This window comes from Gopherus evgoodei, chromosome 5 (assembly GCF_007399415.2).
Source record: "Gopherus evgoodei ecotype Sinaloan lineage chromosome 5, rGopEvg1_v1.p, whole genome shotgun sequence".
NCBI classification, from domain to species: domain Eukaryota; kingdom Metazoa; phylum Chordata; order Testudines; family Testudinidae; genus Gopherus; species Gopherus evgoodei.
This window is the reverse complement of record NC_044326.1, coordinates 64,028,832-64,041,967: the sequence shown is the minus strand read 5'-3', so window position 1 is coordinate 64,041,967 and position 13,136 is coordinate 64,028,832. Positions and strand designations below refer to the sequence as shown.

The 13,136-nt window shown below is 41.6% G+C and overlaps 1 protein-coding gene across 15 annotated transcripts in view; it reads left to right on the top strand.

The window, feature by feature from the left end:
- Positions 1-10,097, top strand: part of TENM3 (teneurin transmembrane protein 3) — a 2,266,571-nt gene extending 2,256,474 nt beyond the window's left edge. For all 15 annotated transcript variants that reach the window (XM_030563289.1, XM_030563287.1, XM_030563282.1 and 12 more), the window contains one exon: positions 6,568-10,097. In XM_030563289.1, the coding sequence (XP_030419149.1) occupies positions 6,568-7,323 (756 nt within the window). In that variant the 3' untranslated portion in view covers positions 7,324-10,097. The remainder of the gene's footprint in view (positions 1-6,567) is intronic.
- The last annotated feature ends 3,039 nt before the right edge of the window (positions 10,098-13,136 follow it).

The following is a 13,136-nucleotide window of genomic DNA, read 5'->3' as shown; positions in this document are numbered from 1 at the left end:
AATAATAAATAAATATAGTACTTTGAAACCCTTTTTAGAGTTGTAGGTTTCCCAGTGGAAACTCTAGAGATTGGATTTATACCAACACCCTGCCTGAAGGCAGAAAGTGAATACAGTAATAAAAAAATAGACTGTGAAATAAACGGAAGAATAGGTGATATAAATTATGCATACTGGGCACCAGTACAATTTTACTTCTCTTTAATATTAACCATGTTTTATATGTAAAGATAAAATATTGAAAATGAAATTACCTCAGGTAAAACCCATTACATTACATAGAATCAAAACTCCAGGTGCTTATGAAATTCCATGGGGAAAAAAAGTATCTACTGCAGACCAGAACACCTGTAACAGTTTTAAATGACAAAAGAAATGAAATAGAATGTAAAATTGAAAAGCCAAATCTGCCATTTGGTAAAATGGAATTTATAAATCTAGTCATTCAGAGAACAAAAAGTTACATACAATAAAATCCCAAAATTTGCAATGAGACAGACTAAGAAGAGATCAAAAATGGACAATCCCAGAATAATGATTCCCAAAAAAAAGCATTTCTCATTTACAGGAATGATTATGTAGAATTTTAAGTAGTGGTCAGTAATTTATTATCATGATCACTGTTGTTAATGAATCTGTGTATAGTATCATAATTTTGCACAGTGCTTTACAAGATTGTAAACTCTTTAGGATCATGTCTTTTTTTAATCTAATTTAGACAAACAGAGATTATGAAAGGGGGTAGGAAAAGGATGTACCTCACAATGAGTTACATTGTATGGCAGGGGTAGGCAACCTATGGCACGCTGAAGGCGGCACGCGAGCTGATTTTCAGTGGCACTCACACAGCCCAGGTCCTGGCCACCGGGCCGGGGGGCTCTGCATTTTAATTTAATTTTAAATGAAGCTTCTTAAACATTTTTAAAACCTTATTTACTTTACATACAGCAATAGTTTAGTTATATATTATAGATTTATAGAAAGAGACCTTCTAAAAAGGTTAAAATGTATTACTGGCACGCGAAACCTTAAATTAGAGTGAATAAATGAAGACTTGGCACACCACTTCTAAAAGGTTGCCGACCCATGTTGTATGGGAAGTGATTAATAAATCTGGTATTTTAAAGGAGACTCAGAAACAAAGGAAGCAGCAAGGGAAAAGGATGGTGAGAACGCACACAGCAAGGTGGAGAGTGATGGGGTATCTAGGCTGGGGCAGTTCTTCAGAATCTTTGAAATGAGAACAGAGGGTGGAAGTGAGACTGGAAAGGAGTAAGAGGCAGTTGGAGTGCAGGAAGTGAAGACGCTGGGAATAGCCTACTCAAGGAGCTCGGAGATAACACAGCTGCCTTCTTCCATTTGAGTGAGGATTTCTTCAGAGTAGAGATGATCTGTGCAAAAGGGAAGGTGCCAGAGGGGAGAGGTGAAACAGAGAAGGAATGAGAAAGAGAGCAAGGGAGATTGGGATGCAGGAGGAGGTGGGATCAAGTTGACAAGTTGGAGGAGTTTGAGTTGTGCATTCATTTGGGATGACAGAGGAGAACACAGAGCTAAAAGAGGACAAAATCAAAGGTAAAGAAAGGACAGGGGAGACAGTGGCATAGAGAACACCTATCAATTTGACCTTTGAATAAGTTATTACAGTCTTGGACAGAAAGAGCAGCAGAATAGATGGTGAAGTGCCATCAAGGATTCTTTTATTTAATTTAGTTTTCAAGTAAGAAGGACACCTAGCTAAGGCTCTGGGCACCGTAACATCATTAATAACACACAAAATTCCACAATAAGTAACAATTAAAAAGAAAACAGATTAGAGGCGTGAGAGTGGAGAGCAGATACAGGACAGGGCAGGACCAGCAGAGCTGATGGAAGAGAGAACAAACTTAGGGTGGAAGGAGTCAGCATGTTCACAGGACTTCCTCCAAACAAAGGTGCTCGGTACAGTGAGATAATGAACTGAAATTGATTCGAGGGGGGCGCAGACAAAGGTGAGACGTTCAAAGTGCTCATGTTGGAAGAGAAAGTAGCATGGTTTTCATTATTCAGTAACAAGATAGAACTCATCAGAAGGCATGAACAGACATGAATAGAGCATATATACATGTTGGTTCTGGGTAAGCAGCTCTCACTGCTACTGGTTAACTAACATGAGAGCCGCAGACGGCCTGTGCTTCCCATGTGCTGCCAGTGTGTCACCTTCTTTCTCTCCCAGTAGAGCTGTAGGCCTGAGCTCTGTCTCTGGTCTGCACTGTGCAGATTAGAAACCAGGTGGGGAAGCAATTTATATTTTCACCCATAGTCAAGTGATGGGAAGTTCCTTCACCTGTTCCTCTCCCAGCCCCGACTGGATGTAAAGACCTGGGAATGTGTATGGGTGGGGGATGGAGTTATTCACCCTGGCAACTAGAGATAGCTGAGGGTTGGGGAAACGTGCTTAAAAATAATCTTTGCCCCTAGGGAGATGCTAGAGCACCTAGCTGCTATTTGTGTCGTCATGTAGTCTGACTGGGTAGGGCAGGGATTGGCAACCTTTGGCCCGCAGCCCGCCAGGGTAAGTCCCCTGGCTGGCCGGGCCGGTTTGTTTACCTGCCGAGTCCACAGGTTCACTGCTCCAGGCCAATGCAGGCTGTGGGAAGCGGTGACCAGCACATCCCTCGGCCCGCACTGCTTCCCAAAGTCCCTATTGGCCTGGAGCAGCGAACCACGGCCAGTCGGAGCCGCGGACATGGCAGGTAAACAAACTGGCCCAGCCCGCCAGGGGGCTTATCCTGGCGGGCCATGGGCCAAAGGTTGCTGATCTCTGGGGTAGGGTGTAGCGTGCATTTAGCATGCGCTGATTTAGTTGGGGATTGGTCTTGCTTTGAGTAGGGGGTTGGACTAGATGACCTCCTGAGGTCCCTTCCAACCCTGATATTCCATGATTCTGTGATTTATAAATGAGTCACCTTTGCGACATTTTGAATTGAGCACTGCCAGCTGAAAACCATATTTGTCAGCAGTTTTCCGCTGAGCCTCACCAGTCATTGCCCAGCATAGGCGGGGTTGGATTTTTTTTTTTTAACATGTGAACCCCATGTTGTCACGTCTGAGCAGGCAGGGGCTGTGAAGACAGTAATCATACATTGTGCTTTGGCTTCCCTCTCCCCATTTGTAGAGGTGGGAGAAGGAAGAATCTCATAGACTCATAGGTCAGAAGGGACCAATATGATCATCTAGTCTGACCTCCTGCACAAGGCAGGCCACAGAACCCTACCCATCCACTTTTATAACAACCCCTAACCTCAAAATTGGTTTGAAGACCTCAAGCTGCAGAGAATCCACCGGCAAGCGACCCATGCCCCACGCTGCAGGGGAAGGCAAAAAACCTCCAGGGCCCCTGCCAATCCGCCCTGGAGGAAAATTCCTTCCCGATCCCAAATATGGCGATCAGCTAAACCCTGAGCATGTGGGCAAGACTCACCAGCCAGCACCCAAGAAGGAATTCTCTGCAGTAACTCAGTTCCCATCCCATCCAGCATCTCCCCGCAGACCATTTAGCAGACTTATCTGGTGATAATCCAAGATCAATTGCCCAAATTAAACTATCCTATCATAACATCCCCTCCATATACTTATCAAGCTTAGTCTTAAAGCCAAATAAGTCTTTTGCCCCCACTACTTCCCTCGGAAGGCTGTTCCAGAACTTCACTCCCCTAATGGTTAGAAACCTTCATCTAATTTCAAGTCTAAACTTCCTAATATCCAGTTTGTACCCATACGTCCTCATGCCTACATTAGTACTAAACTTAAATAATTCCTCTCCCTCCCTAACGTTAACCCCCCTGATATATTTATATAGAGCAAGCATATCCCCCCGCAGCCTTCTTTTGCCAGGCTAAACAAGCCAAGCTCTTTGAGTCTCCTTTCATAAGGCAGGTTTTCCATTCCTCGGATCATCCTAGTAGCCCGTCTCTGGACCTGTTCCAGTTTGAATTCATCCTTCTTGAACATGGGACACCAGAACTGCACACAATATTCCAGATGTGGTCTCACCAGCACCTTATATAACGGTACTAACACCTCCTTATCCTTGCTGGAAATACCTCGCCTGATGCATCCTAAAATCGCATTTGCTTTTTTAACAGCCGTATCACATTGGCGGCTTATAGTCATCCTGCTATCAACCAATACCCCAAGGTCCTTCTCCTCCTCTGTCACTTCCAACTGATGCGTCCCCAATGTATATCTAAAATTCTTATTATTAATCCCTAAGTGCATGACCTTGCACTTTTCACTATTGTATTTCATCCTATTACTATTACTCCAGTTTACAAGGTGGTCCAGATCTCCCTGAATAGTATCCCTGTCCTTCTCCGTGTTAGCAATACCCCCCAGCTTTGTGTCATCCGCAAACTTTATTAGCACATTCCCGCTCTTTGTGCCAAGGTCAGTAATAAAAAGGTTAAATAAGATCGGTCCCAAAACCGATCCTTGAGGGACTCCACTAGTAACCTCCTTCCAGCCTGACAGTTCACCCTTCAGTACGACCCGCTGGAGTCTCCCCTTTAACCAGTTCCTTATCCACCTTACAACTTTCATATTCATCCCCATCTTTTCCAATTTAACTAACAGTTCCCCATGTGGAACCATGTCAAACGCCTTACTGAAATCGAGGTAAATTAGATCTACCGCATTTCCTTTATCTAAGTAATCCGTCACCTTCTCAAAGAAGGAGATCAGATTGGTTTGGCACGATCTACCTTTAGTAAATCCATGTTGCAGTTCGTCCCAATTACCATTGACCTCTATGTCCTTAACTACTTTCTCCCTTAAAATTTTTTCCAAGACCTTACATACTACAGACGTCAAGCTAACAGGCCTATAATTACCCGGATCACTTTTATTCCCTTTCTTAAAAATAGGAACTACGTTAGCAATTCTCCAGTCGTACAGCACAACCCCCGAGTTTATCGATTGCTTAAAAATTCTCGCTAACGGGCTCGCAATTTCACACGCCAGTTCCTTTAATATCCTCGGATGGAGATTGTCCGGGCCCTCCGATTTTGTCCCATTAAGCTGTTCAAGTTTGGCCTCTACCTCAGTTGCGGTAATATCCACCTCCATATCCACATTCCCGTTGATCATCCCTCCATCGCTAAACTCCTCACTAGTCTTATTAAAAACTGAGGCAAAGTACTTATTTAGATATTGGGCCATGCCTAAGTTATCCTTAACCTCCATTCCATCCTCAGTGTATAGCGGCCCCACTTCTTCTTCTTTCTTTGTTTTCTTCTTATTTATGTGGCTGTAGAACCTTTTACTATTGGTTTTGATTCCCTTTGCAAGGTCCAGTTCAATGCGGCTTTTAGCCTTCCTCACTTTATCCCTACATGTTCTGACCACTCTCAGAAAAGGTGCCATGGCAGAAGAGTTGGATGTAGCTCACAGATCCCCTCTGGAGTGCTTCAGAGGAGAGATGCTTGAATGCCTGACTGCTGCAGGAGAGATCAGAGCCCACACAATTGAATTGGCTGTGGCTTTCACCAACAGCTAAACTATTTTGGAGAAGGTCTGCCAGTACTGCACCCCTCCACCAGGCACATTTTTGTAGATGGTGGGCCTGCTTCCCTTCTCTCTCTCCTTGTTTCCTCCCTCCTTCCTGATCCTACCATCTCACACCCCACCAGCTGCAGGAAGCTGTGGGATGTCTCCTGGCCATGGAGTAGCATAGTTATAGACCTGTTACTGCCTGAGAGTTCCATCTCAGCTATAGTAGAGGGCAGGTCTTAGTTTTGTTTTGGGAGCGGGCTACTAGAGAGCCCTAAAACTCTTTGTTTAGAATGACAATCCTAGCAGGCAATTATTGCCCGTTGCATTTTACAAAGGGGAGGGGCGTCATCATTACAACGACAGGGGTAAGCCTACTAGCAAATATAAATTGGTGACAGTGTCTCATTATAGGTGCTGTGTTTTTCCCTCTCATCATTTTCACCACTTGGGAAACCTAAAGAGAGATAGATGGCTGGGACAGGAACCCACTGTCTGAAACTAGCAATTCCCCCACCTAATGCCAAAACTAAGGATTTGTATCTGCACAGAATGGGGTGTTCTAGCAGTGTGAGTAATAGGAGCCAAGGTTCATAGATATTAGTCCCAATTCCCTTCGGTGGCACTGAGGCCATTAGCTAAATTTTTGCCTCCATTCCTCGTTGGGAAAAATGGGGATATTACTACATTATAGAGATGTTCTCAGGATTAATTTGTTAAAATATGAAAGGCCTGTCTAAATGCTAAGCATGTACTAACACATGGGCCCTTGCTGTATAACTCACTGAGTAGCCTTTGAAGTTAAAGGATTTTTTGTGTGTATGTTCTCAAGGAGCCAAATGAGAAAAACACTGATTATCAAACAAACTAACCTTTGTGACTTAGCGGAACAACCAGTATGTAGATTCAATTAGCTCCTTGGCACTGTCAGTTGTGGCATATCCCATTGTCAGCCATGGGCAATATGCCAAGAAAGCCTGATTGTTTGGCATGTAAGGGCTACAGATGGTTTTTAAAACTTCTGTCTCTTCTTATTTCCAGCCAATTTCTGGAGTGCAACAACAAGTGGCAAGGCATGCGAAGGCTTTCCTGTCCCTGGGAAAGATGGCAGAAGTGCAAATCAGTAGACCCAAATCCAGTGGAGAGAAGTCATGGCTGTGGTTTGCGACAGTGAAGTCTCTGATTGGAAAAGGGGTTATGCTTGCTGTCAGTCAAGGGAAAGTGCTGACTAATGTGCTCAACATTGCAAATGAGGACTGCATAAAAGTGGCAGCTGTTCTGAACAATGCCTACTACCTGGAGAACTTGCATTTCACCATTGAGGGGAAGGACACTCACTATTTCATCAAGACCACTTCCCCGGAGAGTGATCTCGGCACTTTGAGGCTGACAAGTGGGCGCAAAGCCCTGGAAAATGGCATCAACGTAACCGTTTCCCAGTCCACCACAGTGGTTAATGGCAGGACTCGTAGGTTTGCCGATGTCGAAATGCAGTATGGTGCGTTAGCTCTTCACGTCCGCTACGGCATGACGCTCGATGAGGAGAAGGCACGAATATTGGAGCAGGCTAGGCAAAGAGCTCTATCCAATGCCTGGGCTAGGGAACAACAAAGAGTAAGAGATGGAGAGGAAGGTGCCAGGTTATGGACCGAAGGGGAAAAGAGGCAGCTGCTAAGTGCTGGAAAGGTACAAGGATATGATGGGTACTATGTACTCTCTGTGGAGCAATACCCTGAATTAGCAGACAGTGCTAACAATATACAGTTCCTTAGACAAAGTGAGATAGGAAAGAGGTAACACACTGGCTTAGCTGAGGCTGCCAAAGAGACTGACTGTGTATCAGTGTCTTCTGAAAGGGAGACGAAACTGTTTTGCTGCATTACTACTTGAGCCTAAACTTATACCTTTGCTCAGATTTTGCTGTAGCACAATCTGAATAGACTCTATAAAGAAGAGAGAGCCTTCCAGAAGAATGATACTGCTAAAAACAAAACTTTTTTTCTGAATGACCTTAAAGGTGATCTGCTTTAAAGAATATGTTTACATATGCATATCGCTGCACTCAAGTTGGACTGAAAGTATTAAAAAAAGGCCTAAAAATTTTGCAACAGGCTGTCTGTTCCTTTGAACACTGTACTTAACTACAATACAGATCCATACAGTGTTTCCAAATATTACCGAATTGTTGACCTTTTGCTTACAAGAAGTAATCTCTCTTTCCTTCTCTCTCTCTTTCTCTCTCTCTCTCTCTCTGCATAGGATGTGGTATATAGTTCTGTTCATTTTAAAATGTGGGGCAGAAATTATTGTTTATGGACAACCCAACTGCTTAAAATTGTGCTGCTTTCTGAAAGGACATTGGCACAATGATTTATGCTACCATGTGAATTTAATAATGGATTTTACAATGCTAACATGGTTTGCCTCGGGGGCAAAATGGCAAATAGAATCCTTGTCACAGATAAGCAAAGGAAACCCTGATTTTTTTGGTAAATTATGTGAGACAAGTTGTTTATGGATTTTTATATGAATTACAATTTACTGTACATCAAATATTAGTCTCAGAGGAGTTAATTTATGTAAAGTGTTTAAAAAAGTTTATACTTAAAAATAAAATGATAAAAACATGTGCTGTGTGTGATTTTTTTAAAAAAGAATTGCACCTTTGTTATGTTATAGCTGTACAGTATAAAGGATTATATTGTAGAGATATAACAATGTATGACTAATGTCCAGAAGTGTTAATATTTTTGTATTAGGTTTAAAACTGTGCATCTGTCTATCACTTTGCTGATAGGATGGAGCATTCCCAAGTGGCTAGCTAATCAGACAACTCCCTTTCCTGTCGCCCAAGCCAGTGCAGCTTCATCAGTCACTGCTAAAAGGCACAGTAACCAAATAAGGCTTGTTTATTATGATGGAAGACTTTAATAGGTTCGGTTTTTCTTGCCTTCTCCAGGCCCCAATGTAATAAATGGACATTTCTTCATAAAAAGTGGGGTTTCTGTTGTTTGCTTTTTTTATGTGGGCTTAGAAGCTACGTTACGCAATGGAAAGAATAGTGTCTCAGGTGCTTGGCAAATGTATGTAGAAGATGATACGATGTAGTCTCATCCACTTTATGTCAACTTTGTCTTCTGTATAATACAGCTGTTTTAAATGTAAACTTTTAAGAAAGAGGAACGCTAGCAATGATTAGATGCTACAGAGTTTCTGTTTAGAAGGGTAAGCCATTGAGTGGGTTAGTGCCCTGGCCTTGGGCTTCCAAGTCAAACCCTGTTACTCTGAAAACTGAACAGGAACTGGGGGTGAGATAGGGATGAATATCCTAGTGCCTAGTCATATCAGAAAACCACCACACAATGTGGCATGCTGTGCTCCCAATAAAGGTCCATTGAATTGGTTGCAGGACAGCACTGAGGTGTGCACACAGTTCCAGGTAGGTGGCTTGCACAGCACCTCTGATCTGTGTGTCATTTCTTGGCGCAAGCCATTCTCAGCTCTTTGAGCACCAAATTCAGCCACAAAAAAAGTATTTTTAAGACAAGACAAAATTGTTTTTTTTTTATTTTCATTGAACTATACATGGTATTTCTATCTATGTATGATAATGGCAAAACATAGCAAGTGAACATGTCTTAAATATGAACGGTTCATGTGGCTGTAAGAAAAATAGTTTTCTAATTGATTTGTATACTGAGATTCTATAGTATTACCTACTCTAAATTGCACAGCAGGATTGTTTGATAAACAGATTGGCTGGGAGAGATTCAAACTAGCTACAGAACTAATTATACTTTTAATGAATTCTGCTCTTTTATTAGACTGAAAGCACAGATTAGTTAATATTTTTTATTCTTGAAGTTCTGAGGACCCTAAATTTAGAAACTATGATATGTCAGCCCCCAAAGGAGTGGTCTGGTTTAGCATTTTACAGTTTTAATCTATAATGTAAAGTGTTTGCAGTTCTGTTGGGTGGCTCTGTCACAGCACTCTATCTAGCATGCTGCAAGTGCTCTCTGTTGAAATAGGCTCATATTCTTAATTATATCAAATGTTTCTGTTCTGTTTCAGTATGAAAAGCTTGTATAACATGTCAAAATTGAAATATACCTTCTACCTGACTTATACTAGTTTCTTCTCCTTTGTTTGGGCACTAGTAAATAACAAATTTATAGTATCTGTTGGTGATCATTCTAGATAAAGTCAAATCAAGCCAATTAGTGGCCTTGTTAGTAAGTATAATGAGCCTATTTCTTGCTAAAAAGACTTGTGATCTGGATATGCTCCTGCAGGAAATAGTGACCTTGGGGAATATGTAAACAAAAGATCATTTTTTTAAAGAAAAACTGTATAATTAAAAGAAGTAGCTTACAGCAAAGAAAATGAGATTCAACGTATTTTAGGCAAAGCCAGTCAAAATGCTTTCATGATATTTTGAGATGTAAATTTTGTCTGATTTGTACTGGTCTTTTAATTTGCCTTCTGAACTTTATATGTGTCCTGAATTTTCCACAAATTGATGACTCTAGATTGCATTTAGGCTTTCCAATAAAAGCCAACCCAACGTGTGTGTGCATTGATATTTGTTTTTTAAACATGTGTCAGACATTACAAGTGTGTTATTGCTTTTCAGTTTATACCTGAGGATGCAGTGTGATCCAGTTGTACTGATATTGTTTTATCTGCTACACAGTAATATCTTTGTTCTCCCATCGAATGGCCCAGTCTGCTAGTTCAGCAAAGTAAATTGCTCAGTGGGATCTCACCAGTGGCCTACTTTAAGGAAACATTAAGTACACCTCACAAAGTCAACTGTTATATAGATAATTCACTCTCCATGTTTGCTTAGGAACTGGTCCCTCTCCTGCCTTCCTGAACAGTTAAAATAAGACTTAATTAAAGCATTTGATTACAAATAATCAGTTTGGCAGTTATCTCCTTTCCCCTCCCCCAGAGACGTCTCAGTCTACATTTAGATCCACTCTGTAGAAAGCGTTGATTTCAGTACTTGTGTGTGTGTGTCAAGAGAGTGCTTTGATTTTAGTTGGAACAGGCAGATTTCATCACACTTGCTATGTAGTGACAACCTCAACTTGCTAGCATGTTGATCCAGCACGAATCGGGTCACTGTGCTCGGCTAAGTGTGGCCTATTTTTTATTTATTTACTGGTGCAGTGCTTTTGTATTTTCACACTTGGTAGCTGAGAAAAAGATATTTGCATTGGACAAGAAAAAACATGCCAGTTACAACTGCAGTCCTTCAAACTGCTCTTTCAGTGAGGCCTGAATGTTGTAAAGAGGAAAAAAATACTGCACTAACCTATCTTGCTCCGAGACAGACTCTAGTGTATTCCTAAGGCTTTTAAGAGGACAAAATGTTTGTGTTCAGTCTCTTTAATTGTTGAGTTTAAATCCAGGTTAGTTTAAAAGTTTTTATTTGAAACCTCTGTTGAGTGTCACTCTCCGGATCTTTTGGAGCAATTTTTAGCAAACTGATCATTTTTTAAAATATTCCCTTTATTTACTCTCCCCCACTTCCCCTAGCGCTGCCCAATTGATAGGAGCCTCTACATGACTAGCAAATCATGACTCCACAAATGGCTGGGTTTTGACTCGATGTCTCATTAGGAACTACAAGATGAGACTAATGTGTAATCTTTTAGTAGCGGGTGATGCACAGGGGAGACCCTTCTTAGAAGCTGTTGGAAGGGTTCAGACTAAAACATAACTTTCAAAATAAGGCTAAGCACAAAGATCATTGCATGCTGTAAAACACAGAGTCTAGGCTCATTTATTCAAAGCATTCCCCTCACTGAGTATCTCAGTTGGACAGGATCATGTGGAAGCTAATGATCCAAAGGGCTGCACAGATTGAATCAGGCATTTGCTCACACACAAACTCTTCCTCCACCACCTGTGTGCACAGAGCAGAAGCTCCACCCTCTCACTCTGTAATAAGGAAACTGGGAACAGAGATTTTAGGAGACGGGAAGGGGTTTATTACAGAGTGATACCTGGCAGTGAGACACCTCCAGGCCATTCCACACAGATCTACTGGAGTAGAGCACATACAGTGATAAATAAGCCTGTCACAATAACAGACAAAAACCCTAGGCCACAGTATGCAAGTGCGACTGACTAAATTAAGTGCCTAAAAATAGTAGGTGGGTTTTCAGAGTTGCTGATCATGGCCAGTTCCAAGTTGGTCCTGTAAATATGGCTACCTAAAGTGAGGCAGCAAAAGTTTGAAAATACTAGCCTTCGTTTTTGCAGAATTGCAGGCAGGCAAACTGATCACTGTGTGCTGGAAAACAAGTTCAGCTAGTACAGCCCCTTTCAGAGGGGAAGTGTCACAAAGGATTGTTTCTTGTCTCGTCTGCTGATGAGCAGATATAACACCTTATGGCTGGTCTGCGGTAGTGAGGACAATAGGGACTCTAGATCAGTGGCTCTCAATCTTTCCAGACTACTGTACCCCTTTCAGGAGTCTGATTTTTTTCTTGTGTACCCCCCAAAGTTTCACCTCACTTAAAAACTATTTGCTTACAAAATGAGACACAAAAATACAAAAGTGTCACAGCAACACTATTACTGAACTATTGCTCACATTCTCATCTTTACCATAGAATTACAAAATAAATGGGAATATAAATATCATACTTAAATGTCACTGTATAGTATATAGAGCAGTATAAACAAGTCATTGGCTATATGAAATTGTAGTTTGTACTGACTTTGCTAGTGCTTTTAACGTAGCCTGTTGTAAAACTAGATAAATATCTAGCTGAGTTGATTTACCCCCAGAAGATCTCTGCATACCCCCAGGGTACACATACCACTGATTTCAAGTATCAGAGAGGTAGCCGTGTTAGTCTGGATCTGTAAAAGCAGCAAAGCATCCTGTGGCACCTTATAGACTAACAGATGTTTTGGAGCATGAGCTTTCGTGGGTGAATACCCACTTCATCAGATGCATGTAGTCTACATGCATCTGGCGAAGTGGGTATTCACCCACGAAAGCTCATGCTCCAAAACGTCTGTTAGTCTATAAGGTGCCACAGGATTCTTTGATACCACTAGTTGAGAACCACTGCTCTAGATTATACTGAATCCCAAGACAACTGTAGTCTGTGGTAGCTCCAGTGCTTACTTTAATAGTTCTAAAACACGCCTGAAACTACAACAATATTGCTCAATCCTTGGCATCGGCTTAATCATGGTAGTGCTGGGCCATATGCTTTATGAACTATAGGCCTGATTTTTAAGTCTCACATGCCTGATCAGTTCAAGACAGTGTTAAAGGTGGGAGCACATGCTGTCAAGCATGCATGCAACTGCACATGTAGTTGGGGGTGGAAAAATCAGGCCCTGTGTATCCATTGAATAAAGAAACATTATCAATACTGTTATAGCCAAAACACATTGAAAACCAGGCAAGAGAGCAAGTAACCCTTGTGCACATGAAAGAAAAGTTCAGTTGGTTTGCTGATTTTTGTCTCCTTTCAAATGCCTTTTAGAAGATTATCGTCATTCTGCATTTTTTTATTGCTCTCCTGCTGTTAGTTAAATACTAATAACTTTAAGGTAAATTGAGTAACCCGTTTCAT